The sequence below is a fragment of the Odontomachus brunneus genome, unplaced genomic scaffold, assembly GCF_010583005.1.
Source record: "Odontomachus brunneus isolate Ranch 3 - 2012 unplaced genomic scaffold, Obru_v1 Obru_scaffold_078, whole genome shotgun sequence".
NCBI classification, from domain to species: Eukaryota; Metazoa; Arthropoda; class Insecta; order Hymenoptera; family Formicidae; genus Odontomachus; species Odontomachus brunneus.
Genome location: NW_022639528.1, coordinates 1417907 through 1442613, shown reverse-complemented (window position 1 = coordinate 1442613; position 24707 = coordinate 1417907). Strand labels below are relative to the sequence as shown.

Below are 24707 nucleotides of genomic sequence, written 5' to 3'. Positions count from 1 at the left end.
AGCGTAAACATTCCATAGCCGTGCCGTTAATTGGACATGTCTTGATTCACGAAAGAATCGATAACCAGGACGAGCTGGCGGCGGCAACGGCAACGGCAGTGGTGGCGGCGGCGGCGGTAACGACGACGACGACGACGACGACGACGGCGGCGGTGGTGGTGGTGGCGGCGACGGCGGTGGTGGTGGAGGCGATAGCGGAGGGGGTGGAGGAGGAGGAGGAGGCGGAGTAGACACACACAGCGCGGCGTAGTGTCGCAGGAAATGATGGCAATGCGTGAGAACTCGTCGGACCGCGCCGTCGACGGGTGAATGTCGCACGCGCGATCGTCCCGGATGCCTCCTCCCGGGGAAACGCGTACCGCCACTCAACTCAAAGTGCCATTTCGTCATATCCAGTAAATATTAATCATAGTAAGACGCTTGTAACGGACGCGTACGCACTCACCAGGCAGCGCGGGCGTTTTATGTACATACACTTATATACAACTCGGTCACGACTTGGTGAACGACGTGTGAGACTGACGACAACGACGGCTTCCTCGATGCCGATAAGCGACCGCAGTTTCAACGTGTTAGGTGTGCTAGCTGTGGAATCGATGTGTCGTGCGAGTCGCTGTTTGGAAGCTTCGTCGAACGACGGTCGTTGGAACGATCGTCGTGGAATGATGCCTTGACAAGAGCCGCCGTGTATCGCTCGACGGTGGTGCTGTGTCCAGGAATGACAGAACTTCGACGCTGTAGAGGCTCAAGATTATCTCTGTGACGGAAATTCAGTGATTACACATCATACCATTGTACTCGGAGCTGTTTTTCAAGCAACAGGAGAGTGATTTGTTTTGAAGACAACAAATCACAGAAGAAACGTGCAACACAAGTCAAGTGAAAAACACAACATGCCGGGTGGTAGTGTGATAGAAGAAGACCTTCTGGGTCCAGAATGGCTGTTTAAAGAACTCAGATCGCAAGAGGGTCCCAGTAAGCTCCTTATCTTAGACTGCAGAGCACACTCTGACTTTTCTGATGCTCACATCAGAGGTTCTGTACCTCTAGCCATACCCAGCATTATGCTGCGCAGATTGGCTGCTGGTAAGGTGGACCTTTTGTCCACGATAAGGTGTTTAGATCTGAGAAACAGAGTGGAAGTGTTTCTGTGTGGAGATGAAGGCAGCAGAGGAACATTTGTATTAATTGGTGATTCTTCAGATCCTGCAGGCCATCAGGGTGAAACTATACAAGTTTTGAGTCGGAGACTTAGAAGCAGCGGAGGCAATGTTGCTATCTTAATCGGTGAGAAACAGATCATTTTATGAGAGATTTACTGTAACTTATCTCTTATTAGAATTATACTACAAGAAAGTATTCAAATTAGAGAAATTATTAAATTTACTTTAAACTAGAATACTTTCAATGTTTTATCTTTGAGAATAATCAGCTGTATATAAATTTGAAAGCTGCGTGTGAATATACATGCTAATATCAGTATTCAAATTATTTCCAACTTCTGATTAACTTTGGGAATCTTTGGCAACTATTTGTGTGATTAATTTGTTATTTCAGGGGAGATTTCTAAATTTAACTATGAAACATCGCACAATGTTTGCTAATTATAACTTTGCATCTGTTATTTTGTTGTCACATATATGTGTACAAGAGTAGCAGTTAGCACAAGAGTTAATAGCAGTATAGAGTGGCTTTCAGAAGTAACAGCTGAAGCATAGAGGCTGGTTGTGAATGAAATATTGATTTATGTGGGAGGCATTCCAGTAGAGAACCAGACACTTAATTCTATACCCAGGCTTTATCAGGCTTTAGATAAGACTCAGTCATTCAATGTTTTATTTGGCATAAGCAATTTACTGATTGCACATGTATTAATACATTGAAATAAGAGCAGCCAATGTTATTCTGTGAGTTAGATATAAAAGAATGAATGTTCTATATTTATAAATGTGCCATTTATTTTCCATTATTCTTTTCTGAAGAGAGAGTAAAGCATTGGTTCTTATTGTTTCAAGATAGAAAACTGTTTTGAAAAAAAGAATTCCTTTTGTTATTTCCATGATATATATTTTAAAGAAATATTATGAATATTTTCACAGAAAATTGTGACCAAACTTCAGATTAATTTTAACTTGAAATTTAAAATAATAATTTCAAACAAATATTGCTTATACTATGTTATATTTATTTGTAGGTGGTTTTGGAACATTCAGAGATAGATATCCAGAATGGTGTGAAGGTTGTCAAGCAAGTAGTGAATGTGCCCCAGGTCAGGACAATAATGATGGCGAATTAATGGGCCTTAGATCCCTTCGAATATCCACTCCACCAACTAGGTCCTATTCGGATTCTGATAGTGACAGCACGTGCGATTCAGTCGGTAAGCAAATACTCAAATTTATTCTCACTATGATTAAAAATAAGCGCGTATCATAATAAATAATAATACATAGTACTAAGTGATATAATGCATTAACAATAGTGTGCAATATTAAATTGTTATGTTTGCTCGCATTTCAGGTCCCGAGGAAGATAAAGACTTTCCGGTGGAGATTTTACCTCATTTGTATCTCGGTAATGCAGCTAATAGCGAGGATCGCGAGGCTTTAGCGCGGCACAGGATACAATATATACTCAATGTGACACCGGATTTGCCAAATGTATTTGAAAGTGCTGGTTCGATAAAGTACATGCAGATACCAATAAGCGATCATTGGAGTCAAAATTTAGCTAGTTTCTTCCCGCAGGCGATTCAATTTATAGGTGAGTGATAGCATGTCGATGTTTCTTTTTTTTTTTCTTTACAAATTTCTGTGTATATAAATTTAGAAAGATATAAGTATACTTTACGCGTCGTCGAATTTTACTTTAAGATTTGCGACATTTGATTTTATTATCTTCGAGACAAATTGTTTTTAGTAAACATATTTGTGAACACTGAGAAGATTCGCTCTTTTTCATTTGGAACTCGTTGCATGAAACGTGGCGTGTAATAGCGAATGTTTTCCACGAATACGAAAAGAGATTCCCAGCTATTAATTGATGTTACGCTTTTATTATATCCCCAATGAATGTCTCGTCATCGTGCTTCTCAGCTTCCTGAGTTTAGTGTACTTCGCACGTTCATAATACGCATTTATAACGTAAGTCACCTTCGTCACGCGCGATTCTAATAATAATTGATAATAGGATTGTCAGTCTGTGAGACTGTGCGAGTCTACATTTGCTGAAAATACGCAATAAAATTGGGGATTATATGAATCCTAAATATAAAAGATTTTTTACAAGATGTACACAATATTGATAAATATCTAATATTTGAAATTAAAAGCGTTTTATTGATTGTTAACAGAAGACGGTATTCTTTATATAACCGGTTTGCGGTTTGCGCGTTATATTATCTTAACGCACGTATAAGAAACGGCAGAATGCACGAATGACGCGAGCTTTATTTACCGCGCCGGAGCTTTTTCCGCATCAAAATCTCGACGTGGACCGCTTCTTAAACAGGATTTCCTGTTTAAGAAAGTCCCCGCAGCCTCTGAAAGGGGCATTCTTATAAATAGGTTCGCCTAAATAGAAACTTTCCCACGTGGCGGGCAAGCCGCACTAGACAATTAAACAACGGATGTCCGGTTAGGTCGAGAGCTATACTTAAGTCTGAATGGCGAGGCTTGGCATTGCTATTGGGCCGGTCTGGCACTTTTGACTGCCCCGACACGTACGTTTCACAGTTGGCAATCGATTTTCCTTTGTCCGCGCCGTTTATATGAATTTTTGAAACGACCCATGCATCTCGCTTTACTCGGCATTTTTGTCGCAATTTTCATTCAATTAATATCCAATCGATCAAAACACAACATAGTCAGCTCTGTAACACGATTATTAATTAATTCTACCTCTGATATTAGTTATACGTATATAACTGATTAAATAACAATGGTTATGTTTTAATTAATTTTGGCAATTGATTTGGCAAGTTCTAAACAAACCATTTATGTAACATATTTCATTATGTCGATATCTTTGTTATTATTTTTGATAATTGAGAAATTGTTTGTGTGGACTTCGCGAGCCACTTTAAAACGTACTTCATATTTCGTGCGTTTCGTAGCTTTGTGTTGTTGAAGAGAAGGAAGAAAACCGCTTATCACGGAAAATTAAATAGTTGAACACTTTATTCTCCAAATCTAATCAAAATCATAAGATTACGACGGTCGAGGTCATATTCTTCTTTTCTGTCTTTCAGAGGAAGCGCGAAGCTCAGACAAAGGAGTGCTGGTTCACTGTCTGGCCGGGGTGTCTCGTTCCGTCACGATCACCGTGGCTTACCTCATGCACAAGTGCAGTCTCAGCCTGAATGACGCTTTTAACCTAGTGCGTAGTAGAAAATCTAACGTTGCCCCGAATTTCCACTTCATGGAGCAGTTGCATAGCTTTGAACGAGAGTTGAGGGACCGCGGAGACCGGCACAAAGGCAACGACCAAAGGTGCATCGGATCCTGCCGACCAGACGGACCCTGCAACTGTCCGGCGCCTAGCTTCCTCAGCCCAATTGACCTGGGACTCAGTCCCGACTCGGGAATAGAGTTCGATAGGTGGGCATCGAGCACACCAGCCGAATGAGACGGGCCTGGGGGGACCCAATACAAGTTTTAGGTCCCTCCGCACACGCGTCGCACTTTAGGGAAGCCCTAATTGAAGGGTGGGATAAAAACGCGCTTTACATAACTGGTACGTAAGAGAGACAAGCATCGAAGAACCCCGCCTCCCCCACTCCTGTCCTCTTCCGATGTATTTTCAAATTAGGATATTAGACACGTTCAGTGAATACCAAGGAGAAATAGTAGCTCTTAGAGGCATCCAAAGTTAGTTAACTGCGCTGGCACTTCTCTTTCGTGATTTCTAGTTTCTTCCTGTCGAACCTCCCATTCCCGACGCGGCCGTATTGGTGGCTACGTTATTGCAAATGCGCGAATTACAAACGGTTACTTAAATTCTCGCTGAGTTGTGTGCCGATTAAAGATCAACTTCTAAAAAATGCGCGTGTGCACCGGGCGATACGTACTCGATACTCGACGGAGAATTTCTAAATCATTTCTATGAGATTGAACGAATTCTAGTGTACATTATGTGATTAGTTGCTTGATGTAAATGTAACGAAACCAAGTGTGCGGATACCATCGTCAAAATTTAGGGATTATTTAGAAATGAGAAGATTAATGTTCAGGAAAAAGAGGTATATATACATATATGCATGTATGTGTGTGTGTGTGTATGTGTGTGTGTGTGTGCGTGTGTGTGTGTGTCGCCGCAATTAGAGAAAAGAAAAAGAACCTGTCTCTTCGTTAGACAATTAGCTTTTCAGCGTGCGCGTTGAATAATGCGCCGCGAAATTCCAGCAGGGACGAAGCGTTTGTCCTGTTGAAATTTTCCATTACGAGGATCTGGCGCGTTACGTTACGGCCGTCGCGAATCACAGTAAATAACGATGCAGTCGTGTCACGTGTTAAGGAGATAATAGATATGACCGCTGATTTGCTAAAAAGAATAAAAAAGAAAAAACAGACGAAGCAAACGATTCTCTTTTCTGAGTTGTGGCAGCAATGGATACTGAAAGTATTTTATAAACGAGATCCCACACAACTTGTCATCGCGTGCGACCATGATCGTGTAATCGTAATTGTACATTCTGACGTTATGCTTCCAAGTCAAGAAACCTTTTAGCGTGTACGATATAAACGGTATTCGAGATATGTCGGATCCAGCACTGTGTACTCGCGAGGTATGATGAGGGTGAAACGTGTACCGCCATACCTCAAAAGAGAACATATATATATATATATATACACATACACACACATACATATATATATATATATATATTTTAATACTTCTTCCCCGAACCCCTTCAATTAATGAGGCTGTGTTTATTTTACCGCAAGCGATATTTCATGCGCGAAGTAATCTCTAACGACGAGTTCCCACCAGGCAATCACAAGTAGTCCAAGATAAACATCACTGCTTAGTATGCTAAGTTCCGAGGTACAAAATTAAGGGAGGTCCTATACGCACAGGGGCGAATTTAAGGTTTCATTGGGCGGGCAGGCGTCGAGAAAACGGTTCCAAAATTTCTCCTTTATGAAGGATCAACAGCTCGTTCAATAGTACTGATATGATTTTCCGACGGTACATTCGTTGATTTTGTGCGAATGTTTTTTCTCGGAAATCTTTTTCTGAAGATCTTTATATACTAGACAAAGGTCAAAGTTCGTTTCGGCTGATCCTTAAATCCGCCCCTTGTCTTCTACTCAACTGGTAGTTTGTAAAGAGATAAAAGGAAACTCGAACGGTAATTTTCGATGTAGTTTTTCGAACACACTGAAGTGACTTATCTCGCAAAGGATAATCTTCAATGCATTCTGACCTTCGAGATGCGCGAAAGGTATATGCACGTCGCCTCAGGTACATATGCCAGTAAACTTAAGTTTAAGAGAGAGCACTTTAGGAGAGAATCAGTGCATTTCTGTAGGGCATTCCGAATCTCTCCCGCTCACGAGAAGCCAGGCTCGTCATCAGTATAGCGGAGTTAGAGGAAACTTGTGTCCGAGCCACTCGGAATGATAGATGAAGGCGTTATTTTGCGATTTTACTCGTCAATTCGGAGATGCGAGGCTTTAAAGAAGTCTGAACGATTCAGGAGAAAAATGCTTCGCGGCATTCGCTGACACGTGCTATATGAACGCACTGTCTTGTTCGTAAGAATGATTTTCAATGTCGCTAAAACACGTTATTAGAATCCTTGATAATTCTGTTTAATATTTGATTAGTGTTCTTCGCGACAAAATTTCTCTTTTGCACCGCACGTGCAAATAATTTCCGATAAAAATTAATAGTAAGTTCGTTCGCGCGTTTCAAGCGGATATACAAAGGAAATTTGTATCACTATTAAAGTAACGCCTTCAAATATCGTTAATTGGTTTTGTTGTCAATCATTGCTACATACAGAAATCTGAAAGATAATGGTTCCTGCACCGTTACATTTCTGCTGGCATCAGAACAACATTAGTCCTTCGGATTTTTTATATAGACACTTTTCTACACGAGAACATCGGGCCTGTGCATTCGTATGGAAACGCATCTAGCTGTATACTGCGTGACAATTCGAGCGCTAAATTGGATTCTGAATTGTACGAATCAGCACTGTTTCTATTATCTTACAGATCTCAGATATATATTGAAAGTTATTTTTGTAAAGAAAAGAAGAAATGCATTCACATTCCCATAAACGAGAGCCAGAATGGCCTGACACTGTAACTACCTTTCATGTAATACATGTATTGTTCATTGAGCATAATTGAAGGTTAATATGAGTGTATACAGTGAATGTTATTTTTCGTGTAATAATTAACTGCAAGAGTTACGGTAATTGTATAGCTCTTGGCTATCACGGGAGTAAATTGATATACAAGTAAGGAAATATATATTTGACGTTAATGTAATAACAATATTCTACTATATATTACACTGTTGTCTGTTGTATGTTTACTGGGCACCGACGCCCGAGAAATTTAATCAAATATTATGTATATTGCATAAATTATTATTTTATATTCATCGTTGTATATATATTTTAACTAATTTTCAATTAGAAATACACACAACTTATCTTACCTGAAACTACAAATAATCGATCGTCATTTACAAGCGGGTTTACATTCCACGCAGGTGATTCTCGTCTTTTCTTTCTGATAATTCGTTCGTCGAGTTTTGTAAAATAAACATGCGCATGTGTTACATCCGCATTGTGCGTCTGCCATGATGAAATAATTTGTTTAGTTTTTATCATCTCTCGACGTGTGTGTAGGAAATATTTTAAGTTTTACTCGCGCATACTCTGCAACGCTAATCGATATTCATTTTTATATACTCTGACGTGAAATCGATTATGGAATTTGGAATGTAAGAAGTCTCTTCCTCGAGAGAATTTTATTGCATTATATATATTATAAAAAAAATATATATATATATCTGGAAACAACAAATCATAAGTGACGCAGTAGCGTCATGACGTCAAAGTATATAAAAGTATATAAAAATGTCAGCGGACGACACGACCGGCATTCGTTCTTCTAGGAAACATTTGCGCATTCATCATGATCGAACGAAATTAAAAAATACGTGAAATAAGTGAACGCATATCATTTCAACTTTGAACAGTCAATATGTATGTCAAGTGACGTTTTCGTGAAGCGTTGCTTTACTTTTTACTCGGTTGTAATGATTAATGGTATAAGCGCAAATAAATTGTTAAGATGTCATAGAAAATTTTACTTGCACAAGATTAATCTCAATAAATTACTGCGGACTCTAAAAAAGGATATTCGATATACATCTTGTAAAAAAAATATATAAAGCAATCTTCAAACTCACGTGCAACATTATACTTCAATAAATCTATATTTTTTTTTCGCTGCAAACATATAAAGTATTCATTGTACGATAACTGATCAATCGTCATATAAATCTATGCATCTTTGTTGATATCCTGCAATTCTACGGAGAGGCATAGTACATGTCCAAATGATCAGCGTTAATTGTATCAAAAAATGTCTTTATTTCTTTGCTGTATTTTATGATTGAGCAACCGAACTGCAAAAAATGCATACATATGAAAACTTACGTTACCTTACGCTTCCGATCGCGTTCATTAATTACATTAGTACGTGCCAGAGAATCTGTTTTTATTTCATGATATAAATCGATTTTATTTTAATTACATTCCTTTAAACACGCCTTTCTGTTTAAAATTACCTTGTTTTCGTGACAGTTTTATGAACAGTGCATTGTATTACTCGCAAATGCGCACTCACTAATCAAATCGATAATTTGTTTGCAACAGTTTGCCACTTTTTTTGACGCACTAAGATCGGTCGTACTTTCCGACAGAGTCGTGAGAATGCTCAAAGCATTTTCAAACTGTTGCAGAGCGCTAATCAATTTGTTACGATCGTCCGGATCTGGTGTAGCAGCCAATAACGTTCCCAGTCCAACTAGAACTCTGAATATCGCCTCGGATTCACTTAAATGGGGTAATATGGTGAACAATACATTCAGAGCTCTTGTTCTACCAGGCATATCGTTATACTTATTTAACGCTATGATCAGATTCAATATATACGTTGATATCGCAACCTGGAAAAATATCTTATTTTGGAAATCATTCTTTTGTTTTCCGATTTTGATTTCGTAAAATATTGCTTTATATCAAAATCCATAGAATTGTATTTTAGATTTTTAAATTATTCTTTTTATGGTTTCCAACTCAGACAACACCACAGATCTTCAATAATATATGATACTGGTATCTTTTTTCCTTTATGGCAAGATTTTTTATGCTACGAAGCTTGGGAAGTAGAATATAAAAATCTCACAACAACTAATCTTCCTGTGTAAACATCGTAAAGATGTATCTCGTTTTCTCCATTATGTATTTAATCACGAAACAATTATTTTAATAATTGCTCGATTACATACCTGATTATTTTTATTTCCGAAAGACTGTAGATTCAGCAAAAAGCCAAACATCTCATCCCTATGATCCAGACATAGTTTCTCTCCTTTTTCATGTTGGAACATATTGGCTAATAGCCGAAAGGTGAGCATTTGATTCGACGAAACTGCGTCGGATTTGATGTGTTTTCGTATAACTGGCAGCAATTCTTCTGTACACAGTTGTTCATTCACTTCTTTGTGAAGTACGGTGAGCCTTGCTATATCAAGAGCCGGAAATACTGTGTCGTTCGGCCAATTCAGAATATTTTTCAATGTACCAATAGCATTACTTCGAGCTTCTTCGGTCACTCCGTCGCTCGTAAGTTTACCTAATGCTTCCAACTTTTCCTCTGATATTTTATACATACTTTCTTGCTTGGTGTTTAGCTCGCGTAATTTATCTGTAACGGCATTAAGAAAAAATAATTCCAGTGTATTTAATACTTTATATATACATATATGTGTATGTGTATGTGTGTATGTATATATATATATATATATATATATATATATATATATATATATATATATATATATATCGGACAATATTCAATAAATTACCTAAAATGACAGATAGGTTCGCTTGTTCTAATTTCAAATATTTTAAGTGAGGTATGTAAGAGGGGGATATAGACGTGTTGGAAGAACACAACGGTGATTGTACGGTAAAATCGGATGTACTCGACGATGTTCCCGATCCAGGAACGTATCTGCTCCCTCCTGTAAAAGGATCTACAAACTGTGATCCAGTATTCAAGACTGGAGCTGGCTCAGAATTTTTTACAATAAAATTTGCAACCTGAAGCAAAGTAAAATCAATTCTGATTTTCCCTTCAAATTTATCGTTTCACGATTTATTTGAATAAACGAGAAAGAAAATGCGCGAGGCAATAATTTTTCGTTAAATACATAACATTGCACGAAAACTGAATCAGCACTCTTCAAGATCTCTCATACCTGATCTAAAAACAATTGACTGAGATTATTGTCGTGCAGGAACTTTTGTGCGACGTGCCAGGGATCCTGACCCTTATTATATGGCAGTTTCAACGGTGGTACGCCGTCTTGTATGTCGACCGAGAATACGTAATCGTACTCTATACCGTTGTACAGCTGCTTTCCGGAGGTAGCCGCAGTGCTACCAGAAGCACCCATTACATCACCGATTCGTATCCATCGTTGTTCATTCTGCGACCAATTGTACGCCCTAACTACATCCCCTTCATTCACGATCTTTGTTTGCCCGTCTCGTTGGCCAGGCTGAAGAAGAACTTTTGAATCCGGTAAACTGTTGACAACACCAACGAAATTAAATGTTTAAGACTCTTGAGCTACTTGCCGTGGTCATCTTGATGTATGATATCAGAAGCAAGGAAATATATATGCCCAAAATGCATACGAAGTACGTTAAAATAAAAAAATACATCTGAAAACTAACACTTGCAATTAATTAAGCACACTTTGGAAATATTTTCCTTCTTTGCTTTAACAATTAATAAATAATCTAGAAGTAACGTGACAGAATAATAAAAAAAATTTAGTTTAAAAAAGAAGGTTGCATGTCATATTAACTTTACGATTATTTATTGATTGTTAGAGTAAAAGTGTTGAAAATATTTTTAAAATATGCCAGAAAAAACATGATAAAAATTTTTGCAAAATACGTTCAAATAAAAAATAAATGTATCTAGAAAAATTTGACCATTTTGCACATCTGCTTGATCGATTGCAAGTATCATTTTGTGGATACATCTTTTTATTTCTACATATTTCGTAAAAATTCTTAGAGTGTGTATTTTCTCACATTTTAATGTCACAAATCAAGATGATTGCGATCAAGAGTAATAAGTAGAAGGATTACTTTGTCCTAAAACAAAACGTACTCACTCTTTTACGTTCATGTCCCCGATTACCTGCTGTGCATTCAGAGTGGTGCTTGCCACTTCCTTCTCAAACGCCTCCAACATCTCCATACTGGCGTAACGTTCGGGGTTGGATGAAAATATCCTCACGGCACCATCAGAACTGCCGGCGATTACGTCGCCGTTTGCGAACAAATCGATACACCATATCGACTGCGTGGGCAAAACGATAGTTTGACTTATTTCCGCATTATGCCATACTCTGATTGTTCTGTCTTCGCCGGACGAAAAGACGTACGTGCCGTTCATAATAGCTGCTATGCTGTAAATATAATTTTCGTGACCACAATAAGTGCCTAAACAAGTTCCAAGCTTGGCATTCCAGTGCCTTATAGTGGCGTCGTTCGCGCAAGTTATAAACTCGTTCTCTTTGATATTACTTATGTCACGGACGCAGTCAGTATGCCCTGTTAATTTGTGTTGTACAGTACCATCTCTGCTCCACACTATTACCAGCTTGTCAGCTGATCCAGTTATTATGTTGCCATTTGGTAAATCAGCCACACACCATACCGCAGCTGTATGACCCATGAGATTTAATTGTGGTTTACTCAAATCGTTTAAGTCCCATAATTTAGCTGTGAGGTCCCATGAACTGGAGAGAAAGGTATTCTCTTTCTTGCCAGTCCTCAAATTGCACACAGTGTTCTGGTGTGCTGTTATTGTATGCATAGGCACTGTCTCATTCGCAGCATAGATGCGTATAGTGTTGTCATTGCTGCCAGTAATGATATAACCATTGGGATTTTTTTCTGATGGATCTATGGTACATACTGCACTTACAAAGTTGGAGTGATCTTTGAGCACTGTACTTTGAACATATTCATTTCCTTTCCTGTAAGAAATCAATAAGATATTTTATGTAATTCTTTACAAAGTAATTCATAATAATTTCTTAACACAAAATTAAAAATATCTGTTAATATTCAGTATTTTATTGAGAATTCTGCTATCTGAGGATAATTTACAATAGAGTATCTCACCAACAATGTTTATGTATTACTATTTATCGTTTGACCAATGAGATAATTAAAATGAGTATAATTTTCTGAATGGCTTTTATTGTGCAATAAGATAAAATAAATAATATTTAAACTTTCAACATATATGTATATATTCAATATATATTTTTTATATTGAAAGTTTAATTATTTGTATTTAAAGATCAAAACAATAAGAATGTCTAGAATTAGGTGCCAGTATTATTAGTGACCAGGCATTGATATTTTCACTTCAAATATAAAATTAAAAGTGCAGCTCTAAATGAATGTTTATCCCACTCTCAGAGCTTAAAATCTAAAGTCTGATCTACAATATGCTCTTTGTTTCCTGTTTCTTGTTCTTTTTGTGGTTAAAAGCTTTGGGTTAAAATCAGAAAAAAATAAAGAGAAAGAAATAGGGAGCAAAGAGTATATTGTAGGTCGAGGCTAATAGCAATGCCTAGTATGCATATAGCTTCTCACACACACATGCATACAACAAGAAAAAGAATAGATTTTGAAAGTAGTAAAGTTAAGATGACAGAGAGCAACGCAAAAATAGATTAAGGAGATTAAATGACAAATTTATATGTGCGTGTTATAGTTGTATTTGCGATCAAGGACCAACCCGGTTGGTTTCCATACGCGGGCGGTCTTGTCCCGGGAGACTGACACGACGGTGCCGTCCGTGAAGGTAGCTACTGCTCTCACGTCCGCAGTATGTCCAAGCAATACACTGCTTAGTTTGTATGGTAGCTGCTTGTCCATCGCAAACGTGGTGTGATCTTGCTCGACGACAAGTCCAATTACGTCAACTTCGCGCGATTACGCGATTCACGCCCCGCATAAATCTCACTACACGCTTTTACGACGCGATGACAGACGCAATCCAAGTCGCGCACGCGCCATGAATTTTATGCAATTCTGACACACTCGGCTTGTCGTGTCAGTTGATCTGTTCCTTTCAGCTGTACTGCTGCACTGGTGCAATAACTTAGAGTGAGACAAATATATTTTATCTCACTTTAATTTACTGTACCAGTGTAGCAGTGCAGTTAAAAGACAGAAAAACAGCTTACTTGTCGGAACTCCAAAGCACATCACTGCGTCGTGTTTGTAATTAGATATTTCCGAGTCGAAAGTTCTCTTACATTAAGTTGCTATTACACTAAAAATATAATTGAAATTAATATTAAGAAAGATACGATTGAAATAAAATAATCGACACTTAAGCCAACAACACATGATGCTTATTTTCGTGGTGGATCGCTTGCTGTATGGAAACACTTTGTTTTGATTGGTGTATTTCCATCCATTTTCAGAGATGCACCAATCAGAATAGAGTATTTCTACCCAACAAGCAAACCAGCACGAAACAAACATCGTGTGCCGCTGGTTTAAGCCTATTCTACAATATGTCGTATGTCGCTGTCGTATGTCGGAGTGCAGCCGATGGGCCAATCAGAGGTTTCGTTTTTCGAGACAAGTTCTTTTCATTGGACCTCGACTGTGTTCCGACATACGACGTATTGTAGAACGGGCCTTCGTGATAGAAGAAACATTGCTCCGAGTGCAGAAAGAGCAGGTAGAACGAATATATCTAGGTAGGATTTGCTTACATAGCAAATGTTATGTCTATTCTTTATAGATTGCACTTTTTGAATTATCTCGCAAATTGTCTATTTCCTTTTCTCTTTCACCAAATTTCAAATGTGCATCTATTCCATTTTCAGTGCAGACAGTGCAGCTCAATGCAGTTATAAAGAACAGACTTGCTCTGAAGCTTCCACTGAAATATATACTACCTGGAACGCGCGTTCTCTTGAGTGTTGCGGAATGAGAGAGAGCACGCTTGTAAGTCTCGAACAGCGCTCTGTCTTTGTCTAGTACAGTCTAAATCAAAAGCTAAGTCGATTGATTTCTAAACATAAGCTGAATCTCCGAATTAAGAACCATCTTTGCTTTGTTTTTCTTAATAAGTCGATAAGTGAATATTAATAAATGAGAAAAAATATATTTATATATATTTTTTATATCCTAAAAATTTCTTTCATAAGCTTAAGTCACTGCCATTTAGTGGTCACTTTTCATATTATCTTTAACTTTTAACTTGGACTGTATCATTCTCCCCACTCTCGACTATACTACGAACCAGACAAAGATAAGAGAAGAAACAAGGAACCTCTCTCTCATCCCGCATGTCTCAAGAGCGTTCCAGGTAGTATATATTTCAATGGAAGCTTCAAAAAATCCAACATGATTGATCTATCTGTTGTTTTGAATATTATAATGCTAAACGAAGCATAACGAATCTCTGATACGTTTATGCATCATGATTATCGTGTTCACAGTTTGATATTATTGATTTTTGATATTGTATTATTTGATTTAATATTGTATAACTCGTTATTTATTTATTTTTTTTAATATTAAGTTCAACTTTTATACGCATCGATACTGTAGTAGTAAGAGCGCCTACGCATGCGCAGTCACGACCTTTATCATACGGTGTCGCGGCCGTTCGAAATCGCCTCGTGTCCCTCCGTGCTTTCGTGCGAAAGTTTGCGTCGCGTGTGCAGAAATATGTAACCAGAATGTCGAATAAAATGTCGCATGATATCGGCGTTAGCGAGAAGGGCTTGTCAGCACGATACGTCTACGCTCAAGTAAGTTATTTTTCGCAGTAAGTCTCAATGATCACGCTGTTTCCGTTGAGAGGTTTGAATGGAACTTGTCGCGTTGTCTTGTGCCGTATCTTATTTGTTGAACAATCTGTCGCGTGCCAAGTGAAAAGTAATCGGACAATCAATGCAAGCACGAATACATGACAATGAGACGCGTGATCGTGCGATTCAATCGCGGTGGCTAAAGCGATATCGACATGAAGTTGTCAGCGCGTCGTTTCGTTTCCTCCTTATTTATACATAGCGATTATCGAAGGAATGTCAAGAGCGATCGACCAATCAGCGCATTCTGAGTATGCCGGTTAGCCGGCGAGCCCTTTCCGACTTTCGCATTATGGCGGTTCGGACGTTATTGCGAGTCGTCGTCGCGTTCGCTTCGTTCTCTCCTCTCTCGAAGACGTGTCGCGCGCGAAGTGGACATTAGACCTGCAGTTAGGACCGCTGAATTCGGTGTCGAGTGATCGTTATGAACTACAAGCGCGCGACGATAAGCTACTTTCGGCGATTACGTGACTCGCTTTCTGCCGGTTTAGAAAGAAGTTGGCGGCGCGTTGTTTTCTCTCTCATCCACTGGAAAAGTGTCTTACGCAGTGAGGGCCGGTTTTTCCAACCTTTTGTTAAGCTACCTAACAGTTAACTCATACGTCTGTCTTTGTTTCTCCTTTAAATTAGATAGAAACAGACATAAGATTTAACTGTTAGTTAGCTTAGCAAGAGGTTGGATAAACCGACCCTGAGTACTGAAAGTGCCGAATTCTATCAAACGTGCGACTACGAATGTTACGATAAACTGTGCGACTAGCGTTGTTGTGGTTTGAAAATTAGTTTAAAGTAGCTATCGTGTCGTTCAGTCTTTCGTTCGCTGAGAAACGTATCGCGCGCGAAGTGAAGTGTCGCAAGTCATTGTTATCGAATTTATTGTGGCGGGACTGCGTCAATTATTGTTGCGGGACAAAGACGTGAAGATAAGGTATTTTTTTGTAACATTGAGTGACTCGTAAAATAACGATTCAGATATTGGCGCAAAATTGTTGTCGCACCCTTATAGAAATATCATACTAAGAATCATTGATAATTACTTATTTTCAGTATTAAAAATACTGGATAATAAGTAATTATCAATGATTCTTAGTATGATATTTCTATAAGGGCAGTCGTTCCGTCTGCTTTCGCTCACTCGGAGAGGTGTCGCGCGTGTAGCGCATAGTGCCGGGAGTATCGAATTCTGTATCGAACACGAGCGAGGATGAACTGTGCGATTCGCATTGCGACGGACTGGAAATCAGCGCGAAATTGCTGTCGCGTCATTTCGCGTTCGATTTGCATGAAAATGCACTGCGCGTGAAGTGAATATCGGGAGTGTCGAATCGCTCCAATGTAGCGTGATCCTCATCACGATGAGTCGGACATCGCAACCAGGATGATACTGTGAGTGCAACCGGAATCGTAGGTCAAAGGATCGAGCAATTGTTCTCATAGATCTGCCAAGTAAGTGGTAATATGAAACATTTATTTATGATATACTATTTGTGTTACACTGAAAGAAAAAATACCTGAAGAATAAAAAAATATTCGGTGGGTACTAATATTTACTTAATATCTAAATATATTTATTTAAATAGAATAAACAATTTCTTTCATGAAAAGATACTTTAGGTAGTATCTGCACAAAGTTTTTAAATATATTCATATTTTATTTGAAAAGTTAAAAGTTTAAGAGTATAATTGGTATATTTTATATATTTAATGTATAATGTATAAAATATATATTTTATATTTGAGAAATATTTTATACTAATATAAGTATTCTCACAGATAGACTTTTATGATTATTAGGAAACAATCAATGTTGGAAATTTTACAATTCCTTCAGTTGTGTTGACAAAGCTAATATTGCTATATATTGGCATTAGCCAATACACAGTATTCAATATTGTATTAAATTAATCAATATAGATCATTCATAAAGAATGCAATGTTTACAAATAGTCTGGTAAAATGTTACTACCAAATTTATCTATTTATATGTTGATAAACATGACTGGTATTTGTAAATATATAGATAGACAGATATATGCAAACTTTACATTAATTGTAATTATATTAAATTATAAAATTTAGCAACGTTGAGTTCCTTGTGTCTGATTAGATTGTATTTATCATATAGAATGACAAAATAAAGATATAAAAAAATGATCAAAATTTTCCCCAAACAGTATGTACTGTTGAATGTAATAGGAAAATTTGAGTATAACTTTTAGTACATTTGTTGCTATATCATAAAAAATTTACATTATTATATGATGTGAATTTAATAACTAATTCAATATAGTATATTTACTACATAAATGTAATGAAAATAATTGTAAAATTTTCAACATTGATTGTTTCATGTTGTGACAATCATGAAAGTTTATATGGGTGGGTAAATATATAATTAGTGTATCCAAATAAATTTAATTTTTTAGATATTTTTTCTCTTAGTGTAGAAATATCTGCACACGAATTTTGCTTGAGCAGACAAGAAATTGCAGACTCCTCCCAAATTATTAAAAGATGTCTTTAAGACATCTTTTAGTAGATTGCGCTGTTTGAGCTAATTTTTTAAAAACTGCATGAAACACAATTTGTTATTTAGATAAGATTTTTTTTGTATTAAACTTGTACATTCAACAAATACCTTATAAGATACTTATGTCTCTTACATATCTCTTTGTCTAAACTTACGATATCTGATGACTGAACGGTCATCGTAATAAATATAGGAAATTGCGAAATGCGTCTAAGATAAAACCTAATGTAAATAAAATTACTATGTTGCGACATGTATGTCACGGACGCAAAGAATAATATGCTGAAAAGTGCAACTGCGCAGAAACATCTTCGATCGCTCGCAGTTTAATATCTACGGTTAATACTAGTGATAAGTTGCCCTAAGTACTTCAAGATGTTAACTTTACAACTAATAACCTCGTCCGAGAATACTCGATATAAACGACGAGTGGCAAAATCGCATTAAATCGTCAGAGCTCACACATAGAGCTCACGAATACAACGACGATAACATGTCAATTATACATACACAAAAATGTTTGTGTAATATATTATACAAAGTGTGGCTCGTGGAAAATAGGGGATCGATAACAGAAATATCTATTTGTGCAAGTCAAACAAAAACTTCATTAGGGAAATATTTAATGCTGTTTAACATTGCAACAAAAAGCCTCAATGAATTAAGTTTCGAGGAATAGAACATTTGTTTTATTTCAATTAAGAAATAGATTTTATCTTAATGGAAATTTACAAAATCTACGATTTATAGTTGCCGTTCAATAATACTACTATATAATACTACATGTAAAGTAGCCGGAACAGGCAACAGTTTCCATTAGAAATTAAGGAAAAATGTACTAACAAATTTCTCGAAAAATATAAGTACTATTGATTCCCAATTTTATGAGACACTTTATGTATAATATCATTTATTCATTTTCGTATCTCAACAGAATACTTTAAGAATTATTCTAAGAAGCGGGTCTTAACAAAAGCCGTCAACAATAAAAAAAGAAGAAGTGAAAAGCGGGTTCTCGGTAAAGCTATCGATATTTTCTTTTTCGTAATGCGTCAATCAAGTAGTTACTTAATTAAAAACTAGATCAAGCGTGTGAGACAATTTAGCGTAATGCTACAATTTACTCTTATGGAGTAATCTGAAATTTCAGATCGACATTTGCATAGGAATTATCATATGCCTTATACATCAAAGACAGTTAAACGATCTTTAACACGAAGTAAACTTCATACGAGTAGAACTAATTAACTTTCGAATATGTTGTTATATTTCATTTTCTTTCTATTTACATACGCGCACCGTGTGACACAGATTTCTTCTTATAAAAGTTCTTTACCAAAAACGATATATACAAGTGTCTCGCTTCTACCACATTATCTTATAATAGCAGATTGCTTCAATAATTTGAAGATTTATTTTTAGCGAAAATATCGATATGTCGACATAAATGACGGTGATAGTTTTTTGTAGTCATTTAATTTGTTATATTTCGTATATATCTTTGTAATAAAGTTCCCCTAATTTTATTAAAAAATAGGGTTTCATTAAAATTTTAAACTATAATTAAAATAAAAAATTAAATAATTAAAATTTAAAATTATTAAAAAACATACACAAACTCTAATTAACTAAAGCATGTAGAAACCTTTCATTCTTTCATCGTTTATAACTTGAAAATTATCGGTTCTTTGACGTTTTCGCTAAGGAAAGTCCAGTTTCAAATTAGTTCAAGAAATTGTCATTAAAAAATAATGCGGTAAAAGGGGAGGCACTCTGTATATATAATATACAGTGTGTATGCCGCACGCCTAAGAGCACAGTTCGAATCGATCTTCACGGATTCCCTCGTACAAAGAATTTTCTCTTAGATTTTTCGCACCTCATGTGCTATTGCAAAATCCATTCGTCAGGTTTCACTCCTAAGTAGCGTCACTGATAAAATACTCTCTGCTACGATAATACGTCCAGCAGGATACCATATAATGGAATTACAAGTGAATTATCCCCAATTCTGCAAGAGTGTAATTAATGACTCCTTTTTCATTCGTTAATCCTAGAAGTCTAAATATTCCGAAATGCAACATAGAATCTTATAGAAAAAAAAAATAATTTAATCTTATGTTGAGATATGTTAAGTTTAACGATACAACAAAAATATCTGAGAATTGCAATAACAGAAGTTACCTTACAGTTGTGAAAGCAAGAGAAAGATAACATCGTGCATTCGTGTATAATTTTAATCTTACTCTTGTAAGATATTATACGGAAGGATATTGACGAAATTGAGTCTCAACGAAATAAGAGACGCGAAATCGCGACTTCTAGGATTTAGGACAATCCGGGGAAAGTATATAACGGAGTCAGTCGATGTCGGATTTGTCTCAGATCTACCATACGGCACACTTTTTCGCGGGATTCATTTTAGAGCCGAGTGGACAGTTGAAGTCTCGCGCAAACGCCTCCATGTTCGACAACGGTCCCAGAACGCGGAACTCGCTGGGGCTGTGGAATCCGGTTGTGATGCGCAGCTTCATCGCTTCCGGCCGATATTTGCTGCACCACGTGTTGGCGGCACTTATCCAGAACATTTGTTCTGGGCTGTAGGGCAGACCCGGCAGTTTTTGTTCCTGTCCGTTTCGCTTGACCCATTCCTTGTACGCGAGATAGGCTTCCTTTATGCCGCCATTATCGGCAATATTCTCGCCTTGGGTGTTTATCCCGTTCAACTACAAAAATATAAAATAATGTAGATCAATGAAGTCACGGCAAAATTTCCATTCATGAGACGGAGAGAGTAATTATTACGATATAAAATATTTTTATGCATGTTTATGAAGGACTGTCTTTATTTCACACAAAGAAAATCTGATTTCTTTCCTTTACTTAGAGCTGCGATAGAGACGCGAGACGTTCTTGAGATACTGAGTGTTTTATGATCCATTGCTCTTGGGTAGTTATACGCTGGTTAAGAAAGAGAGATATTCTACACATACACACGAGTATGACCTCGTTGAAAAAGTTCACTTATCGTCGCAACTCGATACTCTTATCGCACGTGAATATTCCATTATAGCATTCGTGCAGCATACTGTGGCATATAATGAATTCACTTGAATAGGAATTATTTTTGCGACCACATATATGGAACAGTCTTTTATATAGCGAATGCAATGCAAAGAAAGCAATGAATCAAGTAATAAAAAATAACAGTTCCTTTCGCGGACGTTAATCATTAACGTAAGAAGTTAGCGATTTGCGAAACAATTCCTGTTCACGTTTCTTCAGCATCTCTTTGTAACTTCCGCATCAATTTCTTAGAGGAAATTTCATATAGCAAGGTGAATGACGGTAATAAAGTAGAAAAAGATGTATGATTCATCTTACGTTCATTCCGACGTCTTTCACGGTGAAATTTCCATACTGATAAATTATACACTCGGCCCTCTTGAGATACTGCTCCTTCGTCTCTAACTCCCACCAGTCGACGAGATTACCTTCCTTGTTGAATTGCCTGCCTTGATCATCGAAACCATGAGTAATCTCGTGGCCAATGACAAAACCGATAGCACCGTAGTTCATGTAGCGTGGTCGATCGTTGCTGAAGAATGCACCTTGCAAAATACCCGCGGGGAATTCTGGAAATGAAAATTCGCATACAAGAATATAAATTATATAGAATATAAATTCTTAAATTTTTAATTAAGAAGTTGGCAAAAATATTGGGGATACAAACATAAATTTTGATAATTGCTTCTTTTTTCTCTCTGAAATAGATCTGAACACTTAACAAAACACTTACGAATACTATTCTCAATCGACGAGTAGAAAGCGTTTACAATAGCCGGCCTTCCGTGAGTTATCCATTCAGTTTTGTTCACCGGTTTTCTTAGCCTGCCAAAGGAGAAGTCTGTTCCAAAGATCGTCAGGTTCAAAATGCTTCCTAAATAATCGTCGGGATTCAATTCCAGTCGTGAGTAGAACTCGTCCAGCTTCTTGTCATCCAGTAGCTCATCTGGATAAGCAATATGTGACACCATACCGGCTGCTTTGTCCAACGCGTTCAGTCTCGTTTTCTCATCCATCCATTCCACCTAAAAACGCGCGTAATTTCGTTGAAAGATTTATCAGAGAATCGAAACATACCCACAATGCTCCAAGAATTTCTAGAAATAATAGCAACTTTGATAGCAAGGCATTCATTCTTTCAAGATTTTAATTTGTCGATAAAGAGACGTCGAGAATTTCGTTTCCGAGACTTCAATTCTCAAATGGAAGAAAGATCTTCACGCGCGCGTGCGCGCCAGGATCTCTATTTCCAAGATTTCAATTTCTAGATAAGAAGAAACGATCCATCTCGAGACTTCAATCTCGCGCGATTTTAACTATCAGTTTTCGCGTATTCTCACCTTCTTCAGGATCTTCGTGAACTCCTCCCTGATATCGCCGACCATCTCGAGCGCGGTCTTCTTCGCGTCCTCCTTGAAGTACTTCCTCACGTACATCGAGCCGACGCTGATTGCCATACTACCAGATACGATATCGACGCATTCCTTCCACCTCGGTTCTCTCTCTGTTTTACCGTTCAAATGTATCGTGTACATCAGTTGTCTCTTACGGATGTCGTCTGTAAGATAGCTGACCGACGCGGCGGCCGCCCTCCAAAACGCGTAATTCGCTTGCACTCTCTTCGGTGTATGCTGGATCAGATCCTCAAAGTTTTTCAAATAGCTGGGTACGTTCACGATAATCACCTCGTCCCGATTTATGCGCGCTTGCGGTGCGAGAATGGTGTTGAAGTATTCCCTCCATGGTATGCTGGGGTAAGCTTGGGATAGTTCGTCCACGGTCATAGGATTGTACAGAAGGGTCACGTTCCGCCGTTTCTCGTTGGGCAATGAGATCTGTGTGCGCACATTGATTTTATCATTCAATAACTTTGACTTACTCATCAATTAATAATGATAGATTGACTTTAATTGATGCCAATTAACATGTACGCAGTAATTCTCTTTAATGGATAACGGAACACTAACTCAACGCAGAAAAAACGTCTCTTTGTAGTATCTATATTTGTATAAAATCTACATTGTATATACTTTCTATTTCCTTCAATTTTTTAATTTTTTCTACTTTCTTTCAATTAAATAATTATAAATTCAATTTTCGTGTTCTACTTCGGTGTAAAAGACGTTTACAACGAACATTACGTTCCTCCTTTCATCAAGATCGCGTCTCAATTATTTTTTTCATAATGATGTTATATTTTATAATGATATCATATAATGAGACTTACATTTGCAAGCTTGATTTCAAATTCGAGCGACTCCTTCAATTCTGTCTTGGCCCGTTCTGAGTCGGCGCCGAGGATCACAGCGATGTCCACCATGTACTTGTAATACTCCTGAACGATTTTCTCGTCCAGGCCCTTCGTCAGATATTCGCGTGAGAGACCGAGAGCTGCTTGGTCCAACTGTAGACGTGAACGTCAATTGAATTCGCGATTTGTCGATACGAATATTGCATACTCGACTTGAACAAAAGTCTATAATTTACAAAATTTGCTTCACACACGGTTTCATAAATTATAAATTGTGATTTTATAAATTATTTTCTTCGCGTTCGTTTGAGGAGTCCATCGTTTAGGGTTTATTGGTAATAACATACGTCAATTAAACGTCGCGAATTGTTCTTCAAATCGACGCTAACGCCAAAGTCGATGAAATAGTCCACGGAGTAGCCCAGTTTGCGGAATCTATAGACGAAATCCTTCCAAGTGAAGTCGCCGTCGTTCCATCGTTCTCCATCCAGAACCGGCCAGCCACCGAGTTTTCTCAGATTGTCAAGCAACGGTTGGAAGCCTCGCTTCTCGATAGCGGCTGAAAGAAAGAGCGAATGTAGAGTCGGTTGCGAAAGTGTTCTCCGATTTAACGCACGACTGTCAGTTCCGTAAACATTAAAAAAAATACAACGACCCAGTTTCAACGTCACTTATGAATCGTTATGAAATCCTTATAGATATTGTTTCGCGATTATGCACGGTAAGCATTGTTATACGACCGTCAGACTTTAAACTCTTTTACTGGCGCTGCACGTACAGGTCCGTTAAAAATAATTACATTTTTAACGATAGCTACACGTCAAATCTATTTCTAGTTGCAATCTTACAATTTTAGAATGGTTTCTAATTACAAATCATGAATGTATCATTCTTTTGTACGAAAATGCTACTATGAAAGGGTAAATTAATAATTTCGTATAATTTCGTTTGAATTCCAAATGTTAATAATTTCTGTATAATCATTTCTCATTTGTCGAATTCCGAATATTTGTCGAATATGGTAAACAGTATCAATGCTTGGGTACGTATCTAATCTTAGACATTCTTATTGTTTTAGCCTTTTTTTTTAAACACGAATATTTAAACTTCCAATATAAAATATATTATATACATATTGAATATATTCATACATGTATTCTATATTGAAATACATATATTCTATATTGAAAGTTTAATAACTCGTATGTAAGGATCATAATAATAAGAATATTCAGAATTAAATTCGAGCTTAGAGTACTTTTACCCTAAGTCTGTCGTACTTTTCGAATCTGGTCGCGATGTGTGCGCAAAAAGATCGGCATACGACTGCTTACTTTTATTCATGCAAGCCTTGTAGAAGTCTTTGGCGAGCTTAAACGGCCTCGGCTCGTTTGGAAGACTTTCCTGCTCGATGCTGGATCGCAGTTGTTCCTCGAGAACGTCGACAATGATAGAGAATGTATTGACGCTGGTTTTGTCGTCGGGAATGATGGTGTTGTCGAGGAAGCCGCCGCAGGCGAATTTGTAAAAGTCATCGCAAGGCTCCACATCGGAGTTCATGTTTTTCAGTATCTGCGAAGCTGTGTTGCGTGCATTATATCGCGTAGATTAGTATGACTTGTTATCTTTTTGTCTCTCTCTCTCTCTCTCTCTCTCTCTCTCTCTCTCTCTCTCTCT

General features: G+C 37.4%; 4 protein-coding genes across 6 annotated transcripts in view; 2 read left to right on the top strand and 2 right to left on the bottom strand.

Annotated features, from left to right (window-relative positions):
- The first annotated feature begins 230 nt into the window (after window positions 1-230).
- Window positions 231-7680, top strand: LOC116847439 (dual specificity protein phosphatase Mpk3). Its single transcript, XM_032822442.1, has 4 exons — window positions 231-1287; window positions 2195-2380; window positions 2521-2763; window positions 4250-7680. Exons 1-4 carry the CDS (start codon window positions 894-896, stop codon window positions 4624-4626), a joined length of 1200 nt encoding a protein of 399 aa, XP_032678333.1. The 5' UTR covers window positions 231-893; the 3' UTR covers window positions 4627-7680.
- A 917-nt stretch (window positions 7681-8597) lies between these two features.
- Window positions 8598-13410, bottom strand: LOC116847438 (phospholipase A-2-activating protein). 2 transcript variants are annotated; one of them, XM_032822440.1, is made up of 6 exons: window positions 13086-13407; window positions 11443-12312; window positions 10513-10843; window positions 10117-10354; window positions 9538-9956; window positions 8598-9195 (listed from the first exon to the last, which is right to left on the bottom strand). In XM_032822440.1, the coding sequence occupies exons 1-6, from the start codon at window positions 13223-13225 to the stop codon at window positions 8833-8835; spliced, it is 2361 nt and encodes a 786-aa protein (XP_032678331.1). In that variant the 5' UTR covers window positions 13226-13407; the 3' UTR covers window positions 8598-8832. The 2 variants fall into 2 exon arrangements, with proteins under 2 accessions (XP_032678331.1, XP_032678332.1); XM_032822441.1 differs by lacking the exon at window positions 8598-9195 and adding an exon at window positions 9218-9448 and having other exon boundaries at window positions 13086-13410.
- A 2149-nt stretch (window positions 13411-15559) lies between these two features.
- The window catches only part of LOC116847455, a 293667-nt gene continuing 284519 nt past the window's right edge, over window positions 15560-24707 (top strand). The window contains exons 1-3 of the mRNA XM_032822466.1: window positions 15560-15731; window positions 15848-16111; window positions 16291-16629. The gene's annotated coding sequence lies outside the window, so the exon portion shown is untranslated. The remainder of the gene's footprint in view (window positions 15732-15847; window positions 16112-16290; window positions 16630-24707) is intronic.
- The window catches only part of LOC116847457 (neprilysin-2), a 27771-nt gene continuing 20831 nt past the window's right edge, over window positions 17768-24707 (bottom strand). For both annotated transcript variants that reach the window (XM_032822467.1, XM_032822468.1), the window contains exons 4-10: window positions 24365-24610; window positions 23378-23589; window positions 23007-23183; window positions 22120-22614; window positions 21513-21804; window positions 21098-21348; window positions 17768-20439 (exon numbers count right to left, since the gene is read on the bottom strand). In XM_032822467.1, the coding sequence (XP_032678358.1) occupies window positions 20101-20439; window positions 21098-21348; window positions 21513-21804; window positions 22120-22614; window positions 23007-23183; window positions 23378-23589; window positions 24365-24610 (2012 nt within the window). In that variant the 3' untranslated portion in view covers window positions 17768-20100. The remainder of the gene's footprint in view (window positions 20440-21097; window positions 21349-21512; window positions 21805-22119; window positions 22615-23006; window positions 23184-23377; window positions 23590-24364; window positions 24611-24707) is intronic.